This window comes from Arvicola amphibius, chromosome 8 (assembly GCF_903992535.2).
Source record: "Arvicola amphibius chromosome 8, mArvAmp1.2, whole genome shotgun sequence".
In the NCBI taxonomy this organism is placed as follows: domain Eukaryota; kingdom Metazoa; phylum Chordata; class Mammalia; order Rodentia; family Cricetidae; genus Arvicola; species Arvicola amphibius.
In genome coordinates, this window is record NC_052054.1 from 69,169,080 (window position 1) to 69,195,102 (window position 26,023).

General features: G+C 42.8%; 1 protein-coding gene across 3 annotated transcripts; it reads left to right on the forward strand.

Annotated features, from left to right (window-relative positions):
* The first annotated feature begins 723 nt into the window (after window positions 1-723).
* On the forward strand, window positions 724-17,211 carry Znf274 (zinc finger protein 274). Of its 3 annotated transcripts, XM_038338818.1 has the most exons (8): window positions 724-1,170; window positions 1,422-1,501; window positions 2,237-2,363; window positions 3,186-3,281; window positions 11,101-11,583; window positions 13,578-13,666; window positions 14,914-15,040; window positions 15,397-17,211. In XM_038338818.1, the coding sequence occupies exons 2-8, from the start codon at window positions 1,457-1,459 to the stop codon at window positions 16,923-16,925; spliced, it is 2,496 nt and encodes an 831-aa protein (XP_038194746.1). In that variant the 5' UTR covers window positions 724-1,170; window positions 1,422-1,456; the 3' UTR covers window positions 16,926-17,211. The 3 variants fall into 3 exon arrangements, with proteins under 3 accessions (XP_038194746.1, XP_038194747.1, XP_038194748.1); XM_038338819.1 differs by having other exon boundaries at window positions 724-1,501; XM_038338820.1 differs by lacking the exons at window positions 2,237-2,363; window positions 3,186-3,281.
* Window positions 17,212-26,023: the final 8,812 nt, after the last annotated feature.

The window sequence follows — 26,023 nt, forward strand, 5'->3', positions numbered from 1 at the left end:
GCTGTCAAGAAAGTTAAAAAACATACCAGATTACAGTCAGGGGCAAACTTTAGGTTCCCTCCTCCTGGATATGATCCAGCCAATCACAAGGAGCAAACCTAATCACAGGTCACTGACATTACCAGGACCTTCATTCTCCCTGTGTGTAGGGTACAATTAACAGCGCATTTCTTCAGACCCTGTGTGGACATTTACATTTAGTCTCCCTGGGGCTGAGGGAAATTTTAGTTCTCCTCCATGTCCCTTCCTCTGCAGGGGAAAACTGGAGGGGTACATTTAGTGTGGCCCACCATATAGTTCATGTTCACCAAGTCTCCACACATCCCACCTTTATGTTGCGAGACCATTCAGCCCTGCCTACTCTAGAAATCCGGGCGCAGACGCCTATCTTCTCATAGAAACTTAGGCAAGCTTTTAATTCCAATGCCTACTGACTTTCTGTTTCTATACTTTGTGAACCTTCGGCAAGACTGCATCCTTTCTCCTCCCCCTCACGAAATTGTTAAATGAGTTTGTCTTCTCCTACCTCACACAAACACACACACACACACATACACACACACACATACACGAACTTCCTCCCCTCTACCCTGTGCCCTAAGACCAGCACTTCCTGCCTATTCCTTGTCCGTCCCACAACCCCACACCCACACCCACACACGAACCTCCTCCCCACTACCCTGTGCCCTAAGACGAGCACTTCCTGCCCACTCCTTGCCCGTTCCCAACTTCCGGTTTTTCCATGCTCGTTCACTCCCGTTAGTGAGTTCGACTCTCTCCTATCCTCGGTCTCGGTGAACAGAGGTCCTGGAGCTCAGCGACTTAGTATTCTCCTTAAAAGGCTTCTTCCTAGTTCTCTGGCCGCCAACAACACTTCTACGGACTTCAACTTCGCGGCCAACAAGACGGACGCCGCCGACTACTGCCGCTCGACGCCCGCGGGGGCGTCTGGGAGTTGTAGTCCGGACTTGTAAACTGACGCAGTTCGGGGCCGACCGACGCGCGAGCGCCATAGTGTCTTTTGGCACGCGCTGTGAGTCCCCCGTCGGGGATAGCACAGGTCTTTTGTTTTATTACTTTACATCCTCTGGAGCCCCCAGCCGGCTTTGCTTGAGCCTCCACTTCTACGGGCACGGAAGGATCTGTGTAGTCGTGGATCTGGAGCCTGAGGTAGCTATCGCGCTCTGGATGTGGTACACTGTTTAAGAACACCAACCGCGTTCTGGATTGGAGGACATCAGAAGATCTGTCCCTCGCGGTTAGAGGGGAACCTGTCTCGTAGGCGAGTGGCAGTAGGGGAGAGGACTCACTGGGCATTTTCCATTATGGGGGGTGGTCCGCTGAGGGACCGGTTAAGGGCAGAGGTGGAAAGAGCTTCCGAGCACAGTCCTTAGCCCTCCCCACTCTCCTTCCACCTTCAGTTTTCTCAACACCCTGCCTACTCCCTCGAGAGAACATGGAGAAGAGTATGGCCTCCACGCTTCCAACAACGTGGCCCCATGTGAGTAGAGGTTTCTTTCAGCTTTTGAGTCTGCCCCAGATGGGGACGGCTGGTGGTGAGACGTCTGTTCTCGAATACCCTAGATTTCCGGGAGGAGGTGAAGGACTGCCTCGCTGTCCAGGAGGGTGGTTAGATAGAAAAAGAAAGAAACAAATAAACCAGTTTCTGAACTGGGGATTCTACAGGCGAGATTGAAGCTTTTCAACTAAAAATAAATTTTGTTACATCTATTTTGTGTGTGGGTATGCACCTGCGTGTAGAGGACAGAGGACAGCTTTCCGAATGGCTTCTCTCCTTCCAAAGTGTGGGTCCTGAAGATCAAACTTAGGCTTGGGATCAAGCACCTTTACCCACTGAGCCATCTCTCCAGGGCTTTAAAACTATTTTCTGCTTTTTTAAAGCTGGGGGTGTGGGGGAGAAACTGACGAGTGTGAGAACATAGGTTCCTATTTAGTTTCAGCAACTGCTTTGAGAAGGTGACAATAAAAAGAAAAACGCTGTAGATGGGAACCAACAGTCCTATCCCCTGTCTAATGAGAAATGGAAAGGTTTTTTAGACTAGAGGTCTCACGTGTCCTCCTGATGAATGTCAGAGCGATTTGCTCAAGGATTCAGACAAAGGAACTTGAGATGAGACAAGTAGAATGTTGCTGGGTCATCTTGCACAGCCTTCCCATTTTCGTGGCACTGTGGAAGAGGAAGACTCCTGGCTGAACAACATTCTGTGGGTTTTAGGACTCTGTGAAGTTTGAAGATGTATCACTGACATTTTCCAAGGACGAGTGGGCACAGCTGGACCTCCAACAGAAGTGCCTATACAAGGAAATCATGCTGGAGAACTATAATAACATGATTTCAGTGGGTAAGGCAGCCTCCACCTTGATAAAGATCTGTCTGGGCCTCGGGTGGGTGGTGCACACCTGAACTCATCACTCCAGAGGTGGAGAAGGACGAAGATGGGAAGTTGAGGATCAGTCTTCTTGACTCTACCTCCTTCTTCCTCCTCCCCCCATTTTTTTAACTGCAGACATGTTCCTGTGAACTGTTTGCACTTGGGCTTATCCTGGACAGACCAGTGGAAGTGTTATGGCAGTAGAGAGCTTGGTAGAAAAGAAAAAGGCAGCTTTTAAGTATAACTTAAGGTATTTCATCCAATCCATACATCCGATCCCCTGAATGCTGGGCAGAGTCTATAAGGGCTATTTATAGCTGCAGTGACAGTTGCCTATAACTTTTAAGACACTTCCTGTGTATGAGATACCCGTGTCCAGCAGCTCAGGGGTATCATCAAAGATTGTGTTTTCTTAGTGGTTCTTAGGAAGATTTCTGTTCTAACTATTGCATAGCCGTGGCTCTAAGCTTGATGTCTATGTTTAGGCAGAAACAAGCAAAGTAGATTGAACTGACCAGTTCTTTCTCGGCTGTCACATTTAGCAAAGAAGCAAAAGCTTCCCCAGAATGTCCCCCAGTTGAGCAATCTCCCTTTTTTACTTTATGGTTCCTCTGCTGTCAAGGAAACCCAAGAAATCCCAAGAAAGGAATGGATGTGTAGTTGTCACTGCCCAAGGCCTAAAGTCATTATGTCCTAATATTATTATAGGGTCAGGAAGGAATAGACTGTTACAGCAGGACAGCATGTTCTCTAAGCAGACTCCCCAAGCCCTGTCTCTTTTCCCCTGAGCAGAACATCACTTTTCCAAGCCAAACGTGATATCTCAGTTAGAAGAAGTAGAAGACTTCTGGCCAGTGGAGAGAGAAATTCCTCAAGATACCTGTCCAGGTGAGAGCCAGGCATGAGGGAGTTCTCAAAAGGGATGGGCCTATGGATTGTTCTGAGAGTAATGTCTTCTAAGCGGTGGAGAGCACGAGAACTCAGGCAGCATGTTGTAATTAGTGCAGGTTATTTTCCAATGCGCAGTCACTGTTCTCGTGGTGCTGGTAATTAAGCCCGGGGTCTTTCACACAGTAAGTAGCGCAGACACTGAACTAACATCTGCAGCCTCAGTCTTTATTTGGGGCGGGACTTATGGTATTTGGGGTTCATGTGGTAGGAGGTTTGGTTGTTGCTTTGGTTTTCTGTTTTGTTTTGAGATGAGGTCTGGCCTCCAACCTGCTACCTAACTGAATTCCTGATCGTCCCTCTACCTTAGAAGTTCTGGGATTACAAATGTGTGTTACCACATTGGCTCCTCTTTTTATTTCTCTTCTAAGTTTTGTTTATTGTTTTTGTTTTTAACCACATAGGCATATTGTCTGCATACTTTCGTGAATTCAGGCATTTTTTACTTTTATCTGGTGGACGTGAGTTCTTTCAGCCCCATATACTGCTTCATTCTTCTGTTTGTTGGGAACACCATCTTTCCATAGACTAAATGACTATTGTCATAGTGTAAAAGCCTCTTCTGTACTCTTCACTTTGAACTTTTGTGCTTTTCCTCTCTGGTGGTGCATGCCATAATGCTATACATTTTATTGTATATTAATGAACTTCGACAAGTTTTCATTCCCCTTGTAATTAAAAAAAAAAAAAACTTTTTTTGGCCATCTAGTCCTTTGGATAGCACCACCTTGCCTAAGGTTAGTTGACAATATTCTGTTCGCACGAACATTAAATTTGTTGCTGTTACCTGTTCTTGTTAATCCTTTCTTGCACGGTTGTTCAGATGAATCTGTTATCCCACTAAATTCTCTAAACATTGGTGTTTTAATTACTTTTCTGTTGCTGTGAATATCTAACTGATCATGTCCAAGGCCACTTATAAAAGAGAACATTTAGTTGAGGGCTTGCGTACAGTTTCAGAAGGTGAGTCCAGGACCATCATGGTGAAGAGCATGGCAGCACGTAGGTAGCTGAGAGCTTACATCCTGATCCACAAGCGGGCAGCAAGACAGCGCTCATGATATCTGGGAATGACGTGGGCTTTCAGAACCCCAAAACCTCCCAGTGACGCAGCTCCTCTGTCAAGACTACACCTAATCCTTTGCAAACAGTTCCACCAACTGGGAACTAAATATTCAGATATATTACTTTCTGGCCCCATAAGTTCATGGCAGTATCATAATACAAAATGTATTCAGTCCAAGTTCAAAACTCCTCATAGTCTTTCATATTCTTGGCATTTTAAAAGTTCAAAGTCTTGGGGGCTAGAGAGATGTCTCAGTGGTTAGAACACTGGCTGTTCTTGCAGAGGGCCCAGGTTCAATCCCCAGCACCCACATGATGGTGGCTCCCAACCATCTGTAACTCCAGTCCCAGGGCATCCGACGCCCTCTTCTGTCTTCTGAGGGCACTACATTCACACACACACATACACATACACTCACCAAAGTACTTAATAGTGAATAAAATTTTAAATAAAAACAAAGCAGTTCAAAGTCTCTTCTGAGGCTCAAGGAAGACTCTTACCTAGAGTCCCCTTTAAATTCAAAAAGCTAGTTACATACTTCCACATAGAAATTGCATAGAATATATGTGACCATTCTAAAAGGGGAAAAGTAAGGAAACACTGGGCCAAAAAAGGTCAAAACCAAGCAAGGTAACACCAAACCCTGTAACCTCATATATTTGGGCCTCGCTAACAGTTTCAGAGGGTTATCCCATGACCATCACCGTGGGTTGAATGACAACGGGCAGGCAGGTATGGTGCTCAAACTATAGCTGAGCGCTTACATCTAATCCACAAGCAGGAGGCAGAGAGATCGATAACTGGGACTGGTATGAACTTTTGAAACATCCCCAGTGATATACCTCCTCCAACAAGGCCACAACTTCTAATCTTTCCCAAGTAGATCCACCAACTGGGGACCAAGTATTCAAACACATAAGCCCATGGGTATGAGTTTCCTTCAAACCACCACAACCACTGAGCCATGTCTTCAGCCCTATGTTAATTTTTGTCTTTGCTTTAGATAATTACACAGTTGCATCATCACATATTTGAGCACATCACGATGCTGAAAGTAAGGAGTGGGAAACTGGCCTAACCTAATGGGAAGATATCTCGGTTTTGATGAGAATGATGTTAGATTCAGCTTAGTTTCACATCAACATTCATCTGAATGGATAAATATTAATCTAGTGCTAGAAGTGAATGAAAATAATACTTCCTATTTCCATTACAGAATCTTCCAAGGTGGTCTGAGTGGTTTTTTCCTTTGAGTAGTTAGTGGTCACGTAGCAGATCTAAGAAGTGCCTTGCTGTAAGGTTCTACCATTGTGTTACTCTTCGTGAATGACAAGATGGTAGTCACTGGTTTTGCTGTCCTCAACTTTTCTATTTAAGTGTTGAGCATAAAGTACACCATGACCTTTTGGATGCTTCTCTTTGTTTTTTAATGCTCTGGTGGGAATAGCATCAGAGCCACTGCCTCTGGCACTATTCACCTATCAATCTCCATCTGGCGTCATCTTCGGTGATGATTATTAGCCAAAGGGACTGCAATCACTGACTTCGCACACCCCTTCTCTGGACTCTATTTTGGGGCTAGGAGTAGGTAACGAAAATATAAATATGTGCAGGTTAAGTTGGCAGAAGACACGGGCCATATTAACTGTGAGGGGACTTTGGCTTTTGTTGTTGCGCAGTGGTGTGACATGGCCTCTCACAACTCGTTCTAGTTGGTTTGTGAAGAAAATTGTGGCAGGACACAGATGGAGGAAGGAAGGAAGCTTTGGTAGCATATAGGGGTGAAATTGCCTGCTGTGAGAGAGTAGCAGCAGGTTTAGGGAGAAGTAAGGAGTGTGCATGACTCAAGGGTAGACCCAGTGAATCTAGTAAGTGAACAGCTAAACTGGATTTTAAAAGCTGCTGAGAATTCATATGGGTGAAGGAAACCTGAAGGGATTTTCTGTGTCTGTTTGTTTGTACTCTGTCTGTTTACTGCAAGCATTCTTTCTGTGGTTCTGGAGCCTGATGCTATGGCCATTTATATGCTAAACAGACCTTCTGCCATGGGGCTTCATACCCAGCCTTGCATTGCCAGGAAAACATAACCTGAAATTTTGAAATTAACTTACTTTAAAGGTATGAACTATTTTGTTATTTTTTTTATTTATTTTACATACCAGTCACAGTTTCCCCTCCCTCCTCTCTTCCTGTTTCCTCTCCTCACTCCTCCCTTCTACCCATTCTGTTCCTCCTCGTTATTCTCCATTCAGCAAGGATAGGGCCTCCCATGAGAGTCAACAAAGCATGGCATATCAAGTTGAGGCAGGATCAAGCTCCTTCACCCTGCATCAAGGCTGAGTGAAGCGTCCCAACGTAGGGAATGGGTTACAGAAAGACAGCCCAAGTGCCAGGGACAGGTCCTGGTCCTGCTGCTACGGGCCCCACAAACAGATTAAACTGGTATAACCTATTTTGAGAAGTAAAACCTTTGTTTTTTCTTTCTCTCTCCATAATGACATAATGTTAAGTAAAACTTCATGCTAATCAGGTAAGGAACTACCCAATAGCATCCACCTTAAAAGTTCTTTAACTGTGCCATACCTCTACTTGTTCTGTCGATAACTTAGAAATGAACAGGAACTTGAGACAGCCGAGAAGGTTTGCTAAGCTAATCAAGTGCACTTGTTTGAATTTCAAGAGGTCCAGATAGCAAATAAAAATATGAGATTTTAGAATGTCAGATATTACTATTAAATGAGATAACACATCTCCTCTAGTCTCCCAACAGTGGTGTGCTGTGCCGCTTATTGATGCACACAGAACAGAGATTAAATCGAAAGCTGGGATTGTTTTTCACAATTCAGCTTGCATGCCTCTCCAGTTTTCCACCATAGCTAGAATGACATCATGAAGTGATATGAGAAAATGGATAAATCTTAAGGTAAATGTGATTCTTCCTCAAGAAAGCTTTGAACTGAATAAGGTCCTGTGACTGCATGGGAAAATGTGTTGAAAAATGAATTAGGTTGTGCTTCCTGGGTGATGTTGGTGCACACTCAGGAGGCAGAGGCAGTTGCATCTCTGTGAATTCAAGGACAGCCTGGTCTACAGAGTGAGTTCCAGGACAACCAGGGGTACACAGAGAGAAACCCTGTCTTGAAAAAGGAAAAAAAGGGAGGGGTCTGGGCTCATATATTCAGCTGCTGTCTTTCTTTGGTCATTCAGAACAGCACATGTGTGTCCCTCGAGTGAAAGGCTGGAATGTTAACTAGTCTTCATCACTAGAAAATCAGTGCATAAAAGAGTTTTGGCCAGGCGTGGTGGCACATACCTTTAATCAAATCACTTGGGAAGCAGAGGAAGGCTGATCTGTGAATTCTAGTCTACCAATGTAATATAGAACCTGTCAGGAAATAAAGAAAGGAAGGGGAGAGAAAGAGACTAACTAGTAAATGAACAAGCTATAATCAAAGGACAACCTCCAAAAACGTTTTTTTCTTTTTAATTTTTTTCTTTTATGTGCATGTATTTTGCCTGTGTATATATTTGTGTACTGTGTGCATGCATTTCCCACAGAGGCCAGAAGAGGGCATCCTTTTCCCTGGGACTGGAGTTACAGCTGGTTTCGACCCATCATATGTATGGTGGGAGTGGAACCCAGGTCCTGCAAAAGCAGCCATTGCTATTAACTGCTGAGCCATCTCTCTAGCCCAAAAGTTGATACTGTCAACTTAAGAAATGAAGCAGAAGCTAGGTGATGCTGGCACATGTATTTAATTCCAGCATTCAGGAGGCAGTCAGGTGGGTCTCTGTGAGTTTGAGACCAGCCTGGTTTACAAAATTCTAGGACAGCTAAGACTGTTATACAAAGAAACCCTGTCTAGAAAAAAACAAAAAGGGGGAAAAGAAAAGAAGCGGTGTGACTTGGACCTGATAAATTTGATTGTGGCAACACTTTCAAACAGTAAACAGGTTTATAAATATATTTGAATTTAAATTACAAAACAAGTGTTTTCTCTTTTGTTTGAGAAAGAGGCAGATATTGCAGGGCTTAATTTTTTGTATAGCTTAAGAGGGTGTCTACATGCTAGAAGAAACATAGAAAGTAAAAATTAACAAACGTGGAAAATGAAAGAAATATTTATTTGAAAGTTTAGAATATATGGAAAATGAAGGAATTTCACATATTGAGTGCTCGGCACCTTATGGATTTGTTTGAGAGTCTAGAATCTTGAATGAACATACATTTTGTCCAAAGCCTGGTACAGTGCTTGCATGACTGGTTGATTTTTGTCCAAAAACACTTTTTCTCTCATCTTTCACGTATCTGTTCTCTGAGATCTTTGGTGTGTGTGTGTGTGTGTGTGTGTGTGTGTGTGTGTGTGTGTGTGTGTTAAAAAAACAATGTGCAGTGTATTTAGTATGAGAAAGCTCAATTTTAGCTCAGCTTGGACCTCCTTGACTATTAGAAGACTAAAACCAGATATCAATCTGTAGAGAGTTTCTGTGAAATTTTCAATTTTCACTCTCTAAGAACTCACTCTAAGGAAAGAAAGTTTAGAAATACGTTTGGAACGGGAACAGCTTCTGACCTAAGTTAGTTTTACCTGGAGAAAACTCACATGAGATCCCCCTCCCCAGAAAAAAATAACAATTTTATGTTTGGAAATTTTCTTATACCAAATAATAGCCTCTGAGAACTCTGAAGCCGCAAGAATGTGCATGACGTAGAACCAGTTCCTCGTGCAGCTCTCTTGGTTGCCGTCACAGTCATGCCAGCATTAGTCTGAAGAGAGTCATCGCTATTAGGAAGCCACTGAAGGTTAAAGAATTTACCGATGGGGATCCCTGTAAGCATGACAATGCGGGAAACTTCAGTAGGAGTCCTCATTGTGTTCTGGATCAGAGGACTCATATGGGCAAAGACCATTTAGATGTATTCTACATTTTCTGAGAATGAAACAGATGCTCAGTAGCAAGGACTATGGAGAATAAGAAAAAGGAAAATGTCAGAAGTCATAAAAGTGCAAACCCTGTACAAACTTTGAATAACACGAATTTATAACTGTAGTTAAGAATTTCTGACTTCTCTAATTCTGTTATCTGACCTAAATATTAAATATGAATGAGAGCAATCATTACTATAATTCTATCCATTCCAGTTGGTTAATATGAGTGAATTGCTTGGAGGTTAGAAAGATACTACCAAGTGAATACATAGCAGAAGAAATCCCAAGAAACAAGGGCATGTCTTCAGAAAGAATTTCAGTGTGAGTCCAAGCTTTGAGAGAGTAAAGGGAAATTTTGAGACAGAAAATGTTTCGAAGACCTCTGAGGACTCAGAGTCTTACTGATTTGTTTAAGAGACCAGAATCTAGAGTGGCCATGTCTTTGGCTAGAGCCTAGTCCACTAGTGTGTTTGCATGGTTTGTTGATTTTTGTAAAGAGCACATTTTCTCTCATCTTCCATGTATTTGTTCTCTAGGAACTTTGTTTACCATCTGTCTGTCTCAAATATGTATGTTATGATTCTCTTAAGTGTGACTGGACAGTCTTGAATACATTTCTAAAATCACTGAACAAAGCATTGGAGCAAATATTATTGGGAGGTGACGAGGGGGAGACATCACTGTGAAAAAGTAAAAAAAAAATATTCTTTTTAAAGCAAGAAACAAATAGCTAGGCCTGGTGTTATAGGGCTATAATCCTAGCTGCTTGGGAAGCTGAGGCAGAATCACAGGTTCAAGACCAGTCAATTTAGTGAGCACCTGTCCTCAAATAAAAAGCAAAAAGAAGGGATGGGGATGTAGCTCAGCTGGCAAATTATTTACCCAACATGCACAAGGCCTTGGGCTGAATCCCCAGCACCACATAAACTAGGTATGCTGTGAATTCCTGTAATCTCTGACCTCAGGAGGCAAGTCGAACATCAGAATTTTAAAGTCCTGCTCTACTACATAGAGTTCAAGGCCAACTGTGCTGGCCTCCCTGTCTCCAAAAAAAGTGTGAGTCCTCGTTGTTATAGCTCAGTGGTTGAACACTCGGTAAGTGCGTGCTAGGCCCTAGGCAAAGAAAGAAAAATTAGAAAGGAGAAGGAAAAATGTAGTGCGTGAATTCTGTCTCTTTTTAGACAAAAATAAAAACAATGATTTACAAACAACTGATGTACAAAATAAAACACAAGTTAAAAATCTATATAGGAGAGGGGGTAATCGATACAGATAGGCTGCAGTGCATGTAACTTAATAATAGTTCTTTGTATGTAAAAATAAGCTAGCTGCTTACATACTGAATAAAACAATATTTATGTTCCTTAAAACATGTATATGAAACTGGGTCTCATGCATCCTAGTCTGGCCTGACTTTGCACTATAGCCAAGGTTGACCTTGAACTTCTGATCCTTCTGCCTCTATCTCTTCTGTACTGGAATTACAGGCGTGCATTTCATTGCCTGGTTTTAATGCATTGCTGGGGATTGAACCCAGGGCTTCCCAAATGCCAGATAATTCCCTATCAATTGAGCTACATACTCAACTCTGTCTTTGTTTTTTAGATGAGTCTGTCTTTGTGACTCTGATTGGCCTAGAACTGAATATGTAAACTTTGCTAGACTCTTACTCCAGGGATCCCCTCTTGCCCCTGGCTCCCAAGGATAACAATTACAGGAGTGTGCCACCCTGCCTAGTTTTTACTCTGGTTTTGACTTATAGAATCTTCTGGGCCTTCTCTGGACCATGAAATAAATTCCTTTCCTGATGAGAATCCCTTGATGAAGATCAAGGTTGTTGAGGTCCTTACACTGAACAAGGATGTGGCTGGTCCCCGGAATGCCCTGATTCAATCCCTCTATCCTGAAAATGGAGAAGACCTGAGCCCAAGTAGCCTCAAGCCAGCTCAACAAGCAAGCAAGCATTTGGCTGACACGAAAATCGCTCACCACAAGTTCCGACATTTCCAGTATGAAGAATCAGATGATCCCCGGAAGGCTGTGTCTCAGCTTCGTGAGCTGTGTCACCAGTGGCTGCAACCCAATACACATTCAAAGAGACAGATCCTGGAGTTGCTGGTGCTTGAGCAGTTCCTGAATGCACTGCCTGAGAAGTTGCGGGTATGGGTAGAATCACAGCACCCAGAGGATTGCCAGGCAGCAGTGGCCCTGGTGAAGAAGAGGACCTCGATGTCCAAGAAAGATGGTGAGTCTCATGGAAGGGTGAGGTGAGAAACTTCTCTGTGTAGGCTTGTGGAGGAATGAAGAGTAGTGGAGGAACAAGCCAACTAAGGATGACTTGTTCCTATTTCAGTCCACAAACATTTGTGTCTTTCATGTGTTACTAGGTCAAAGCTAAGAAATCTGAAGTGGTTGGTATCTTGCCCTGTTCTCCCAAACAAAAACTTTTCATGGGCTTCAATGGAAGCTCAGATATGGTGCTTCCCCTCCCCCTGTTCTCTTGGTACCCCTGACATATAGCCAGCCTTCCAGTTCTTTGTATTTTATTGAGCCTGTGATCCTGCAGAAAGATGTGCTATGACAAGTGAATACACATGACAGTTCTAAGGTGGTGGAAAGGTCGGGATACTGGTGGAGTTTATGGAGGCTGCTTCTGTCACTGATACCTGTTAGGACTAGAATGAGGAAGAAAGGAGGCTGGGTGGATGCCAATGGGCCATGAGCTAAGAATTCTGGGTAGCCTGTAGAAGTTGCAAAGGTAAAGAATGGGTTCTTCCCTTATCCAAAAGAACATATTCCTGTGAGAGTCTGGACTTTAGGCTAGTGAGACTGATGCTAGAGCTCTTAATATATTTTGCCAGACCTAATGACATAGGCTTAGAATCTAAGATACTCAAGAGGTCAAGTCAAGTCTCTAGTTCAAGGCCTGCCTGGGCTGCAAGTGAGTTCAAGGCCAGTGTGAGCAACTTATCATGACTGCCTCAAAACAGAAAACTGCTGGGGCTGTCGCCAATAATGGAACACTTAACCTAGACTGCACTGCGTTCTGGGTTTAATCCTCAGAATTTGGGGGTGGGTGCAGTTAACGACCATTAACTGGAATTTGACTCCCCAGAAGCTACATTAAAAAAATCTGGTTATGGTTATGCATGCCTGTAACTGCACTAATAGATGAGATGGAGACAGGAAGGTCACTAGGATTTGCTGGCCTGGATACAAGTTCAGTGGGAGGTCATGACTCAATAGAATATAGCAAAGAGTGATGGAGCAGGACACTAGAGGCCCTCATCTGACCTCTCCATGCACCGAAACACACATGTACCTACATGCACATAGACCACAATTACAAACACCAAACAAGCAGTAGTGCTTATGAGATGAAATTGAGTTTGCCCTATGTTTAACATGTTGCAACCTAATGACCTGACCTTTCACAGAGAACTCTGAGAAAATATTTGTGGTCAATGTACTAGTTGGAATTCTTTGGTGTCAAAAAAAAAAAAAAAAAAAAAAACACCTTAAAAGTGGCTCCAAGAAGGAAATTTTACTAGAAACGCCTATACCTAGGAGCTTCAATAAACACCTTAATTTAACCTTTCTGCATATCTCAGTTGGCTGCCTTCAGCTGGCTTCATTCCCATTAAGGCTTCCAAACATGTGATGTCTCTTTCCTCCAGCAAAAGCTCTGAAAGTCCCCCATATCTTGGAAGTGATACCATGGTAGACCAACAACCTGAGTCACATTTGTGCCCATGCTGGCTGGAGTAAACTCGGTATTGTCAAAACCCATGGAGCATGAAGGAGTCTGTGGGAGGGCTGTTAGTACTGGCAACAGAAGCACAAAATGGGTACACAACCTGTGGCCAAAGAAACAACCCTCTCCAAGGCAGCAGAAGGGAAGGGCAGCCACACAAGCATGATAAAGGCTTGCAGGCTAGAAATAGACTTTATCACTGAGAAAGTGTAAGGTCATTACCTTGGAAGCCAGAGCCTGAAACAGAAGCTGGAGGTAGACGGCAATAAAAGGTTTTAATAATGAAAACACCAGTCCCTTAGTAGTTCTTGCAGGGTGACAGTCTGGGCCATTCCAGGTATGGGAATTAGTTATCCATTGTGAAGAGGTCAGCATAGACCTTCAAGGGACATGTATATGCACAACTCAAGGGTCGCAGATCCTGGCAGTTCTGCTTGCCTAAGGGCTGCCACCCCAATGATCCCTTCATGTGACGTCTCCTCCAGCTCTGGCTGCCTGCCATAATGAGGCCACTGATGGACTGAAAGAGGAGAAGAAGGACATGGCCACCTTACCAGCTATTGTATCACCTGAGGTAAGTAAGAAACTTGGGTTTTGTTCTTTAGGTTACAGCTTCGCACCCGTAAGATGACCCCTTCTACACTGAGCCTTGCTGAGGCTCACACAAGATGGGCAGTTTCAACTTTCTAAGTTCTTAGGACTGAGTGGAGTTCTGAAACAACTGAAGTGTGAAGGGCAGCCCTGCTCCTGACATTGTGACCTGACCATAGAGAAAGCAAAAGGCAGGAGTAAGTGAACCAAGACTGATGAACATAGAAAGCAGAGCAACCACAGGCAGCCTGTAAGAACTACACTGTTCCCTGGTTAGAATGAGAGAGCCCTTGTTCTCAACACTGTTGAGGAATTAGGAATAGAAAGGCACAGCTCAGATCTTTCAGATGGTGTGCATGCAGCAGGATTAGCCCTGCCACCCGTAAGATATGATGTGTATATGGAGTGAGTCAATGGTGTTTGCTGTGTACGTGGTTTATTTTGACTCAGACATGTGATTGAAATTGTTGACTCTCATGTAATGGCCGTCTAGAGTAGGCTTCAAGCAAGGCTGCTGCCTAGGAATTGGAAGAAACTGATTAATCCCAAACTTGCTGCTCCAGATTCTGTCCCTTCTAAAGTAGGTTCTTCTCCATCTGGGCAAATTACCTCCACAATCTAGGCAACTTGATGAAGTGGAGGAGTCTTCCTTTCAGGATCTTTAGCTGCTCATAAAAAAACTAGCATAGCAGCCAGGCAGTGGTGCCACACATCTTTAACCCCAGCACTCAGGAAGCAGAGATAGGCAGATCTCTGAGTTCAAGGACAGTCTGGTCTACAAAGCTTGTTCCAGAGCAGCTAGGATTGTTGCACAGAGAAACCCTGTCTCAAAAAACCAAAAGAAAGAAGAAAAAAAAAATACTGACATAGCATAGGTGAATGCTCCACATAGGTCAGACTTGTCCACAAAGGCAAGAACTGCATCTTGTTGTGGGATTTACTCTAGGGGACAAGCTGTTTCTAGAGGGAGACAGTGCATCCTTGATACAGATGCTACTATGATTAATTTGGCTTACTTATTGCACTTTTAGTTCTTTGTCAATCATAAGCTTTGTCTACCAGCATGAGACTCAGACTTTACTTTGGAGAAATACCCTGTGGATCTCTTTTGGGCTGGAGAAGTCATTGTCTCTGAGCAAACCACCAAAGCAAAGGAGTCCCTACCTGTTAATTTCCAGTGGCCTTTCTTCTGCCCCCTTTGACAAACACCAAACTTATATAACATTATAGGAGCCAGTAACCTTCCAGGATGTGGCTGTGGACTTCAATCAGGAGGAGTGGCGACTGCTAGGTCCCGTGGAGAGGACTGAGTATCGTGATGTAATGCTGGAGACCTTGGATAACTTGGTCTCTGTGGGTAAGTCCGTGCCTACATTTAGACTGCCACAGGGTCCCCTCGGGTACACACTTCATCTCTGTTCATTGTCAGGAGCGGCTATGCTCTCGGGTCTTACACTCTGTTCAGGACCTTTATCTGGACCTGTGACCCTGCAGGATAGGGTACTTTGGGTGTGCAGAGCAGCCTCAGGTTCAGGTTGCCTGGGGGAATGAGAGTAATCACTTTGCCCTCACCCAGTATCTTGGCCACCAATTTGATTGTTCCTGGTTTTGCTGTTTGAGGAGAGGATGTAATCTCATTTTTTAAATACTGTTTGTTATGCTGTCATTCTGGCACTTTTAACTCCACCATGCTTATCTTTTGATTTCTTTCAGGGTGGGAGCCTACATTGGGAAACAAAGAGTTAACTACACAATCACCCAGTTCTGTGGTAGAACCAATTCACAACCCAAAGCCAAAAGATTTCTCAAGGAATGGTGCTCAGTCCACTGTCTCTAAAAGTATCTCTCAAGATGAGGTCCAAGAAATTTATACCATAGAATCAAATCAGGTCGAGCCTGTACAGAAAAAAGACCTCCCTCAGGAAGAGCTCTCTGAAAGCCAACAGTCTAAAGGGCAAACTAGGCTTCATACAAGCCAGGGCTCATTTGACGACGTTCTGCCTAGAAAGCACTTGCATGTAAAAATTAACAAGAAGGGCACAGGAAAGAGGAAAGCAAAGGAAAAAAATATTTCTATGACACGAGATTCAACCATACAGAAACAGCAAAAGGGCTCTGTGGGGCCGCAAGTCAGAGGTGGCAATTCTAAGACACATGGTCCTTCTATAAAAATCCACCGGCAGGGTAAAGTTTGGGACAGCAGAGATCCCGTTATACTTACAACACCTGCAAAAGTGTACCAGAAAACCACTAGCTCTGAAGGTAGAGTCAGGGACAGGAGCCATGCCATGGCACCTGATATATCTACAAAAATACAACAGAAAGGTGCTGAGCGGGGACAATTTGGGAAAAGCAGCAATTCTATGACACAAGGGTCATCTATACAAAATTACCAGACAGGGTCTGGGGCAGGAAGAGCCAGGGACAGGAACAGTTCCTTGACACAGGCTTCACCTGTAAAAATTATCCAGAATGGCTATGAAGGGGGTAAAATGCAGGGAAACAGGAATTCCTTGAAACATATAAGAATGAACCAGAAGGGTTCTAACAGTGGAAGAGTCGGGGAAATTAGTACTTCCATCAAACGCACTCCCCATATAAAAGTTCACCTAAAGACCTCTGAAAGAGGGGAAGGCAGGGAAGTCAACACGTCCATCAAATACAGCCCCCATGTGAAAACTTACCACAAAGGTTATGAAGAGGGGACTCCCAGGAAAGGCAACAATTGTAAGAAAGCTGTCAACCAGCATACTCAGCAGATATTTTTCATCAAGATTCACAAGGGGAGCCAAATTTGCCGGTGCAGTGAATGTGGTAAACTATTCCAGAACGCTAGGTATTTCTCTGTCCATAAAAAGATCCACACAGGAGAGCGGCCGTACACGTGTAGGGCCTGTGGGAAAGCATTTATTCAGAGCTCCTCCCTCACACAGCATTATAGAATTCATAGTGGAGAGAGACCATTTGAGTGTTCAGAGTGTGGGAGGACCTTCAATGATCGCTCAGCCATCTCTCAGCACCTGAGAACTCATACTGGGGCTAAGCCCTACCGTTGTCAGCAATGTGGGAAAGCCTTCCGCCAGAGTTCCCACCTTACCAGGCATCAGAGAACTCACACTGGGGAGCGGCCATATGTGTGCACCAAGTGTGGGAGGGCTTTCACTCAGAGCTCACACCTCATTGGACATCAGAAAACACACGGGATAAGGTTCAAGAAGAAGCAGTCCAAATTGCAGTCCTAGTGCCTTTCAAACCACTGCCTTTCTAGCCTTGAGATGCACTCTGCAGACTTTGCAGGAGAGTCATATGCCTGAAGGACCGCTCAGGACACCACCCAGCAGGTGAAACAATCAGGGAGTTCTTAATTGCTTCATTTAGCCATTAAAGAAAATATGAAACATGAAAATGCTCCTACATTTAAAAACCCAGTTAACCAAAAACAGCACTGGTAATTATATACAGAATAAAGTATGTGAGTGACAAATCCAAAAGAATGTATATAAATAAATATAATTGCTTTAAAATTTGTGTTTCCTGCTGTGATGGCTATACTCGGTTGTCAACTTGACTACATCTGGAATTAACTAAAACACAAGCACCTGGGAACATCTGTGAAGAATTTTTTCTTAATTAAATCTTTTGAGGTGGGAAGCTCCACCTTTAATCTGGGCCACACCTTCTGCTGGCAGCCTACATAAAGGACATAGGAAACTTGCTCTCTCTGCCTCCTTCCTCTCATGCTAATTCATTCTTTCACTGGTATGAGAGCTTACCTAGTAATTCTGGTGTATATTGAAGACCAACTAGACATCCAGCCTTGTGAATGGAACAACTACTGGATTGTTGGACCTTCCATTGGACTAACTGGACCACAACCTGTAAGTCATTCTAATAATTCTGTTTGTGTGTGTGTATGTATGTATGTATTTATACATATGAGAGAGAATGAAAAGACTCAGCTATGTTACTCTGGAGAACCCTAATACGCCTGCTTAAGAAATGTTGACCTGATGCGTAAATGGGCAAAATTAAAACATTTTGCCAGGCAGTGGTGGTGAACACCTTTAATCCAGCACTCTGAAGGCAGAGGCAAGTGGCTCTCTGAGTTCAGGAGCACCCCACTCTACAAAGTAAACTCCAGGGCAACCAGGACTTTCATAGAAACTCTGTTGGGGGGGAGGCTTATCATACAGTTGTAGCAGATCTATTAAGGCTAGAGTCCTTGGGTCCCAGGTTCCAGGTACGTATGGGGAATAGATCGTTTCTTTAGGCCACTGTGATGGAATAGTTCAGTGTGCAGACAGCAGGAATCATTGGAGGCCCAAAGGTCTAGAAGTCCCTAGTGAAAACAGGGATACATGGGGCTATCCTCTGGCTTTATGTTACTATCTTTCCTAAAGGACCATTTGAGGGAGTGAAGTCCCCCTGGCTAGTTGCTCATCTCTGTTAAACGACAAAACACTAGCAACACCAGAGCATGTGTTTGATGCCCACTTTCAAATTTGATTTAAAAAAAAATCTTCAGGTCAAAAAATAAAGAACTAACAATACTGGTAAGGGGGCCTACTACCAAGCTGTCTGATCTGAGTTGAATCCTTAGTACCCACATGGTGGAGCAAGAGAACTGATTCCTGCAAGTTGTCCTCTGTATGCCATAGTATACAATCAGACTAAAATAACAACTGTTCAGGGTTGGGGAGATGGCTAGATGGTTAAAAGTTCTTGCTCTTGCAAAGGACCCCAGTATAGTTCCTAGCATCCACCTGTGTAGGTTCAAATCTTCCTATAGTTCCCAGCCTCAGGGGAATCTAACACTTTGGCGCCTGCACTTATACATTCCCATACAGGCACACATAATTAAAAACATACTTGGTTTTTGTTTCTTTTATGGGGGAGGTCTTGAGGGTGAAGGACAAGTGAGATCAGGATGCATTATGTGAAATTCACAAATAATAAAAATACTATGTTGAAAAAATAAAATCTCCAGATCATATATAGCCCACTTCATCCTTCTCCAGGGTTCCACGTTGCTCTTCTAAGTTCTTTATGACATTGAAAACATTCTAGAGCTGGAGTTGTGGCCCATTGTGTGAGCATGTGCTTTGCATATATGAAGCCCTGAGTTCAACTCCAGCATGCGCATGCATGCTCACACACACACACACACCAGAGCCCTTAGGATCTATATAGAGCATATATAATCATGCCCTCTTGAGTGAATGCCTCACCTTTCTCTGAATCAAATACAACTTGGAGACAGGACCAAAGTATATGCTGTAAGGGCAAGTGTGTGTGAAATGAGTTGCAAGGATGCACACATGCTGTAGGAAGACCTTCAGCTTGTAAGTACCCGCCTACTGGGGCGTGGCCTCATATACGCAGATGAAAAATCTGGGTCATCCCTTTTCTGCTTCCCCTTGCTTCTTAGTTTTAGAGTGCTTGCCTATATGTATAGTTCTGGGTTCACTCCATACCATCTCAAGAAATAAAAGAAACAGAATTTGGAGACATCTCGTTTGCCAGTGGTCTTGTGTTGAAGGACAGAGAACTAAAAACTGAATGTGGCTAAGCTTCTAGAAGTGCTATTAGATTCAGTTATTTATGGGTTATCCAGAGACTGTACCAATGAGGACCCATTAATTGTGAGGGATGGGACTTGAAAAATCCACAGGAAAATTGTCTGGGCGTTACAGAGGATATGTGTATCTAACTGTAGTACGGGAGTGCCATTTACCTAGAACTTTACCTGATCATCATTTTGTTTGGAGAAAGTGACTAGAAATTCAGGAAACCTCAAATAGAAGTTTCAACCCTTTATTCATACTCCATCTAACATGAGTACCTGGCAAGAAACCAAAGTAAGATCTTTTCCATTGTCATGGCTATGACACTTCTGGAAATTGGAGATAGGTTGATTTATTTTTTCTGATTTCCTAGATCACAGGCTTTTAATTTTTACTTGTCCCAAGAGGTTAAAGAAGAGCTTTCAAAGTCAGACATGGTGGTGCATGCCCTTAATTCCAGCAATCAAGTAGCAAAGCCAGGCAGATCTTTAGTTTGAGGCCAGACTTGTCTATAGAGGGATGTAGAAGAGATGCCTCTTGTTTGTTTCCTGGCCGCCCAGACTCCCAAAATAACCATACAGAAACTGTATTAATTAAATCACTGTTTGGTGAATTACTTAAGCATATTGCTAGCTATCTCTTACATCTAGAATTAACCCATCTCCATTATTTTATATTTTACTATGAGGTTTGTCACCTACAAACAAGGTTTCAGCATCTGTTTCCAGAAGGGCTACATGGCTTCTCTTTGACTATACCTCCTTTCTCCCAGCATTCAATTTAGTTTTCCCCACCTCGTTCTGTTCTACCCTATCAGGCAAAGCCAGTTTCTTTATTAACCAACGGTATTCACAGCATACAGAGAGAAATCCCACATCAGAGGGAGTTCCAGGACAGCCAGGACTAAACAGAGAAACCCTATCTCAGGAGGAGGAGGAAGAAAAGGAAAAGAGGATAAAGGGGAAGGAGAAGGAAAAAGAAGGAGGAAGAGAAGAAAGAAGAGCTTTCCTTCTGGGGGTGGTGCCCCTATTTGATAAGGCATTTTTCTCCATGTGTTAGAATTTCTAAGATGCTGGCAAAATTAAGACTTTCAAAAGTAATTAAAAAATAATCTTTGGTGGTTCATGCACTTGGGAGATAGAAGCATGTAGATCTCTTGAGTTCAAGGTCAGTCAGGGATATACACTGAGACTCTGTCTCACACAAACAAAACTAAAGCAATAGACTGGTTTGTGGATGGAGAGATATCTTCATCAGTTAAAAGCAGTTAATGCTTTTCCAGAGGACCTGAGTTCAGTTCCCAACATCCACATCAGGTAGCGCATAACCACCTGTAACTCCAGCTCCAAGGGGAATCCCAAACCTCTGACCTTTGCGGTCATCAGTACTCATGTGTTCATTCCCACACACAGACACATTAAAGTAATTTTTAATGAAATAAAAAGATATTTGGTTTGGTTTTGTTTCTTAAAATATTTTATATGTATGGTGTTTTACCTGCATGTATGTCTGTGCACCACATTCATACTCTGTGCCCAGAGAGGTGGGAAGAGAACATTGGATCCTTTGCAACTGGAATTACAGTCAGTTGTGAGCCACATGAGTGCTGGGAATCAGCTCCAGGGCCTCTGCAAGAGCAACAAGTGTTCTAAACAACTGAGCAACTTCTGCAACCCCCAATTTTGTCTTAACATCACAATATTTGAATAGATGAAATCTTTAGTGAGGCTGAGTGTGAGGCAGAAACTGTCTTATGTGTTGGGCTATGCAGATCCACATTCTATCAAACACAAATGGCCCTATATTCGCCATACTGGCTAGATGTCCCTCCTTTGATACCTTAAGATTGTTCCCTTTTTCCTACACATCGTGCTATATTTCCTAGGAAGATTGAAGTTTAATCCTAATGTAGCATCAAGAAAGATGGAAGAAACAGTGTTTTAGGTGTTCAGTGTCTGGTGCATAGCTGCTGGCAGATAACTCCCTTTCTCTGCACTTTTATCTCCAAGCTACAATTCTCCTTAAGAAAGAGGCTTCTTAGTCTGCTCATAAATCACCTTTGGGGATACCCAAAAGAGTAAACTTGCAAACACTGAGGTGAGAATTTTAAGTTTTTTTAAATATACTATCAGGAATGACTTCTTAAAAAATTATTTTATCATTTTATATGAATGGACATTTTGCCTGTATGTATATCAGTGAACCATGTACATGTAGTGTCCATAGAGGACAGAGTGTTTTGAATGCCCTGGGACTGGAGTTAAGACAGTTGTGCATCAAAAAAAAGTACAGGATAGTTGTGAACCATCAAGTGAGTGCTGAGAATTGAACCCAGGTCTTCTAGAAGTGTAGCCTATACTCTTAACCACTGAGCCTTCTCCTCAGCACTTCCATGATGACTCTTAAGCCTCCCTCCCTTGTCATGACAGAATTATTTACATGGAGGTTAGGGATGACTATGAGAAATATGGAAAGCTCCTTAATCACAGGATGATCTTAAGTGAGGCCTTTAAGAGGTATTCAGTATGTGTAGAATGTTTGGAAGCCCATCCTGAGAGCTCACATTGTTTACATATGGAAGGAAGTTATCCTAGAGTGATTTCATCTGGGTATAAGCAGAGATTTGATGTCTTTTCCATGGCTATTCAGACTATGAAGAAGACACGGTCATGTAATCAGTGTGAGCAACCATTCAGCTATCATTCTAAGCTTGTTAAACACCAAAGTAACACACATTTGGGTGAAGAGAGCCCTATGAGTATACCTTGGTGTTGGAAATCTTTCAGTCAGAGTTATGATCTTATTGTATGTATATCAGAGGACTCATACTGGAGAGAAGTTCTAGTACTGCAATCGGTGTGGGAAATCCTTCACCCAGATTTCTAAACTTACTAGGCATCAGCTAACTCACATAGGAGAAAAACAGAATAATAGTTATGGCTGTGGAAAACACTTTAGATGGAACTCTATCCTTATTGTGTATCAGAGATTTTATACTACAAGGAAACCTTGTAAGTGTTCTCACTATAGAAAGTCCTTTAGGGATGAAGAACACAGGCTGCTTTTGCATAAGACCTGGATTCAATTCCCAGCATCTACACAGCAGTTCACAAACATCTTAAAATCCAGAACCAGGGGATCAGATGCCAATGTCTGACTTCTAAGGGAAACAGGGACACACATGGTAGACAGACATAATATAATATAAGTAAAACAAGCATACACATAAAAATAAAAGTTAAGGAAAAAGCCAAAGTTCTTACTTCATAGCACATAAATGAGACACTGAGAGAAGCAATATGAGTGCAATCAATACAAAAAGTCCTTCATTTTAACCACTCAACTCATTAGGCATGTATGAGTTCATACAAGGAAGAAATCAATCTTAAAATGCACTAATTAAGCCAGGCAGTGGTGGGACACACCTATAATCCCAGCACATGGGAGGCAGAGGCAGGTGGATCTCTGTGAGTTTGAGGCCAGCCTACTCTACAGAGTGAGTTCCAGAAACCAGGGCTACACAAAGAAACTCTGTCTTAAAAAATATACTCACTCTGGCAAAGCCTTCACGGGAAGTTTTTACCTTATTGAACATGAGAGAACTCACACGGGAAAGAAACTCTTGTAATGTATTTAGTGGGGGGGGAGCCTTTGTTAGGTGTTTTCACCTTCTTTCCAGCTAAAGAACTCATTTTGGAAGGAAACCATATAAATACTATGACTGTGGGAAATTCTGCACTAATCTCAGCTTGTTCAACATCATTGGATACATACTGGAGTGAAGCATTATGGGTGTAATCATTATAGGAATGCATTTTTGTTTTAAGGAGTTGGTTTTCAAGACAGAATTTCTCTGTGTATCTTTGGCTGCCTTGTAACTCACTTTGTAGACCAGACTGTCCTCAAACTCATTAGAGATCTGCCTGCCTCTGCCTCTGCCTCTGCCTCTGCCTCTGCCTCTGCCTCTCTGCCTCTGCCTCTCTGCCTCTGCCTCTCTGCCTCAGCCTCTGCCTCTGCCTCTCTGCCTCTGCCTCTCTGCCTCTGCCTCTGCCTCCTCTACCTCTGCCTCTGCCTCTGCCTCTGCCTCTGCCTCTGTCTCTGCCTCTGCCTCTGCCTCAAGTACTGGGATTAAAGGTATGTACCACCACTGCCCAGTTTGCATTTTGTTTTTGTTGTTGCTTTTGTTTTTCAAGACAGGATTTCTTTGTGTGGCCCTGGCTATCCTGAAACTCACTCTGTAGACCAGGCTGGCCTCTGTGTCAGATATCTGCCTCCCAAATTTTAGCATTAAAGGTATACCACCACCACACTCAACTGTGGGAAGATTTCCATTCAGGGGTTTTCTCTCATTGTTCATTGGAGGATATACACGAGATAAGACTTATCAGTGTAACATGCTTTCAGTCAGTGGTCACACAACATTGAGCACCAGAGAACACATACTAGAGGAAAAAACCTGTTAATATATGACTGTGGGAAAGACTTCAGCAATGGTAATTATTGGTAAACATGTAAGAATGCATACTGCAGAGAAACCATGAAAGTAACCATCATGGAAAGCCTTTATTCAACAGTGTCAACTTACAAGGCATAAGAGAATTCATACTAAAGAAAAGTCTTATCAATGTAAAAACTTGGGGAAACTTTCAGTTTTAATACATCCCTTATTCAACATGAGAAACTGATGGGCAATAAACTATGATCAATCAAGATGAAGGACTCCATTGCCATACCCTAGGCTAGAAATGGGATAGCTAGGGTGTCATTCTCAGAGTACAATGACCCCATACATTAGAAACACATGGAATGTGTGTTGAATCCATACTATTACCAAGCTCATGCTTCATACCACTTTATAGGATTCAGTATCAGGAAACTTGAACCTTCAGTTTTACAAGCAGTAAAAGTGATTTGAGAAGCTCTGTATAGGCTCCCTATAAAAGGCTTTCACTAAGAACTAACAAGGACATTAATTATAAGCTGTAGCCTCCAGATAATGTTTTCACTTAGACGACAAACTGCATCAGAAATTATGGTAGGGTGGAAGATATTTTCATACAGAACACAGAACACTCAAACTAATGTAACCCATGCATTGGGAAGTTGGTGCCCAGTAATGAAATACATAGCTAGCTATTTTTAATATAACCAACTAATTTAATCAAAAATTGAAGGACTGGAGAGATGATTCAGCCAGCAAAATGTTTGCCTGGTTTTGATCTTCAGCACCCATGTTTTGTTTTGCTTTTTTATTTTTACAGAAGTTAGATGGGGTAGTGTATGTTGATAACATCAGAGATGAAGAGGTAGAGAGAGACAGGTACCTGATGATCACTTTACAGCCAGGTCGATGACAGATTCTTTGTCAAAAAAAAGAGGGAATGGAAAGGTCTGGAGAGATAGCTCAGTGGGGTGACAGGCTCTAGAAACTACAGGGAGACCCTGTCTCGAAAAACCAAAAATAAATAAAAATAAATAAATAAATTAATTAATTAATTAAATAGAATTAACCCCCGGCTCAGAGAGGTGGGAGTTAGCAAGTAGTTGACAGGAAGTAGGAGGAAGGAACAAGGCATGGATTTTTTTGGTTGGGGAAGTAAGGAAGAAGAGAGGGTTTGGGGGATGCCAGCAAAGAGAGAAAGTTAGCCATTTGCCACTTTAACTCTCTGAGGTCACAGGTTTTCACCCTAGCCTTTGAATCTCAAACTTTATTAGACAGATAGAGATTTAGTTAAAGTTACCTGCAGTAGCAGCAACAGAGCCATTGTCTGAGGGAATGACCTGAACTGCTGGGCCACTAGGAGTTTAAAGCATAGCCACTGTAATGAAGGTAAACAGCATTTTGGAGCCCAATGTGGGGTGCCATATGCAATGAGTCTTTCTCTGTCCCACCAGCCAGCTCCCAAATAACAACACAGAGACTTAATTATGGAAACTTGGAGCTGGAGAGGTGGCTCAAAAGTTAAGAACACTGGCTGTTCTTCCAAAGGTCCTGAGTTCAATTCCCAGCAACCACATGGTGGCTCACAATCATCTATAATGAGATCTGGTGCCCTCTTTTGGCAGCAAGCATACATTTGGCATAACACTAAACATAATAAATAAAAATATTAAAAGGCAACTTGGCCTTAGCTTAGGCTTGTCCCACTAGCTCTTATAACTTAAATTAACTCGTTTATATTAGTCTACATTTTACCTTATGACTTTTTACCTCCTGTCATTCTGTATGTCTGACTCCCTCCATGTCTTGTTGGCATCTGACTGCACCTCAATTATCTCCTCCTACTTTCTCTCTGTGCACCCAGAAATACCACCAATACCTTCTGCCTAGCTATTGGCCATTCAGATCTTTATTAAACCAACCACAGTAATATCTTCACACATTGTACAAATAGCACAGGGCTGCATAGAGAGATCCTGCCTCAAAAGCAAATATTTTCAGGGGGTGAAGTTCTACAAACCTGTTTCACTTTTCTGATGCTTCAAAACATCCTTAAAAATTAATTTATGGGTGCTGGAGGGATGGCTTTTCCATTAAGAGCACTTGTTACTCTTGTAGAGGACCCAGATTCAGTTCCCAAGATCCATGTAGTGGCTCACAACCTTTCACAACTTCACCCAATGACTTCTTCTGACCTCTACAGGCATCATACACACACACACACACACACACACACACACACACACACACAGAGAGAGAGAGAGAGAGAGAGAGAGAGAGAGAGAGAGAGAGAGAGAGAGAGAGAGAGAGAGAGAGAGAGAGAGAGTGTACATAC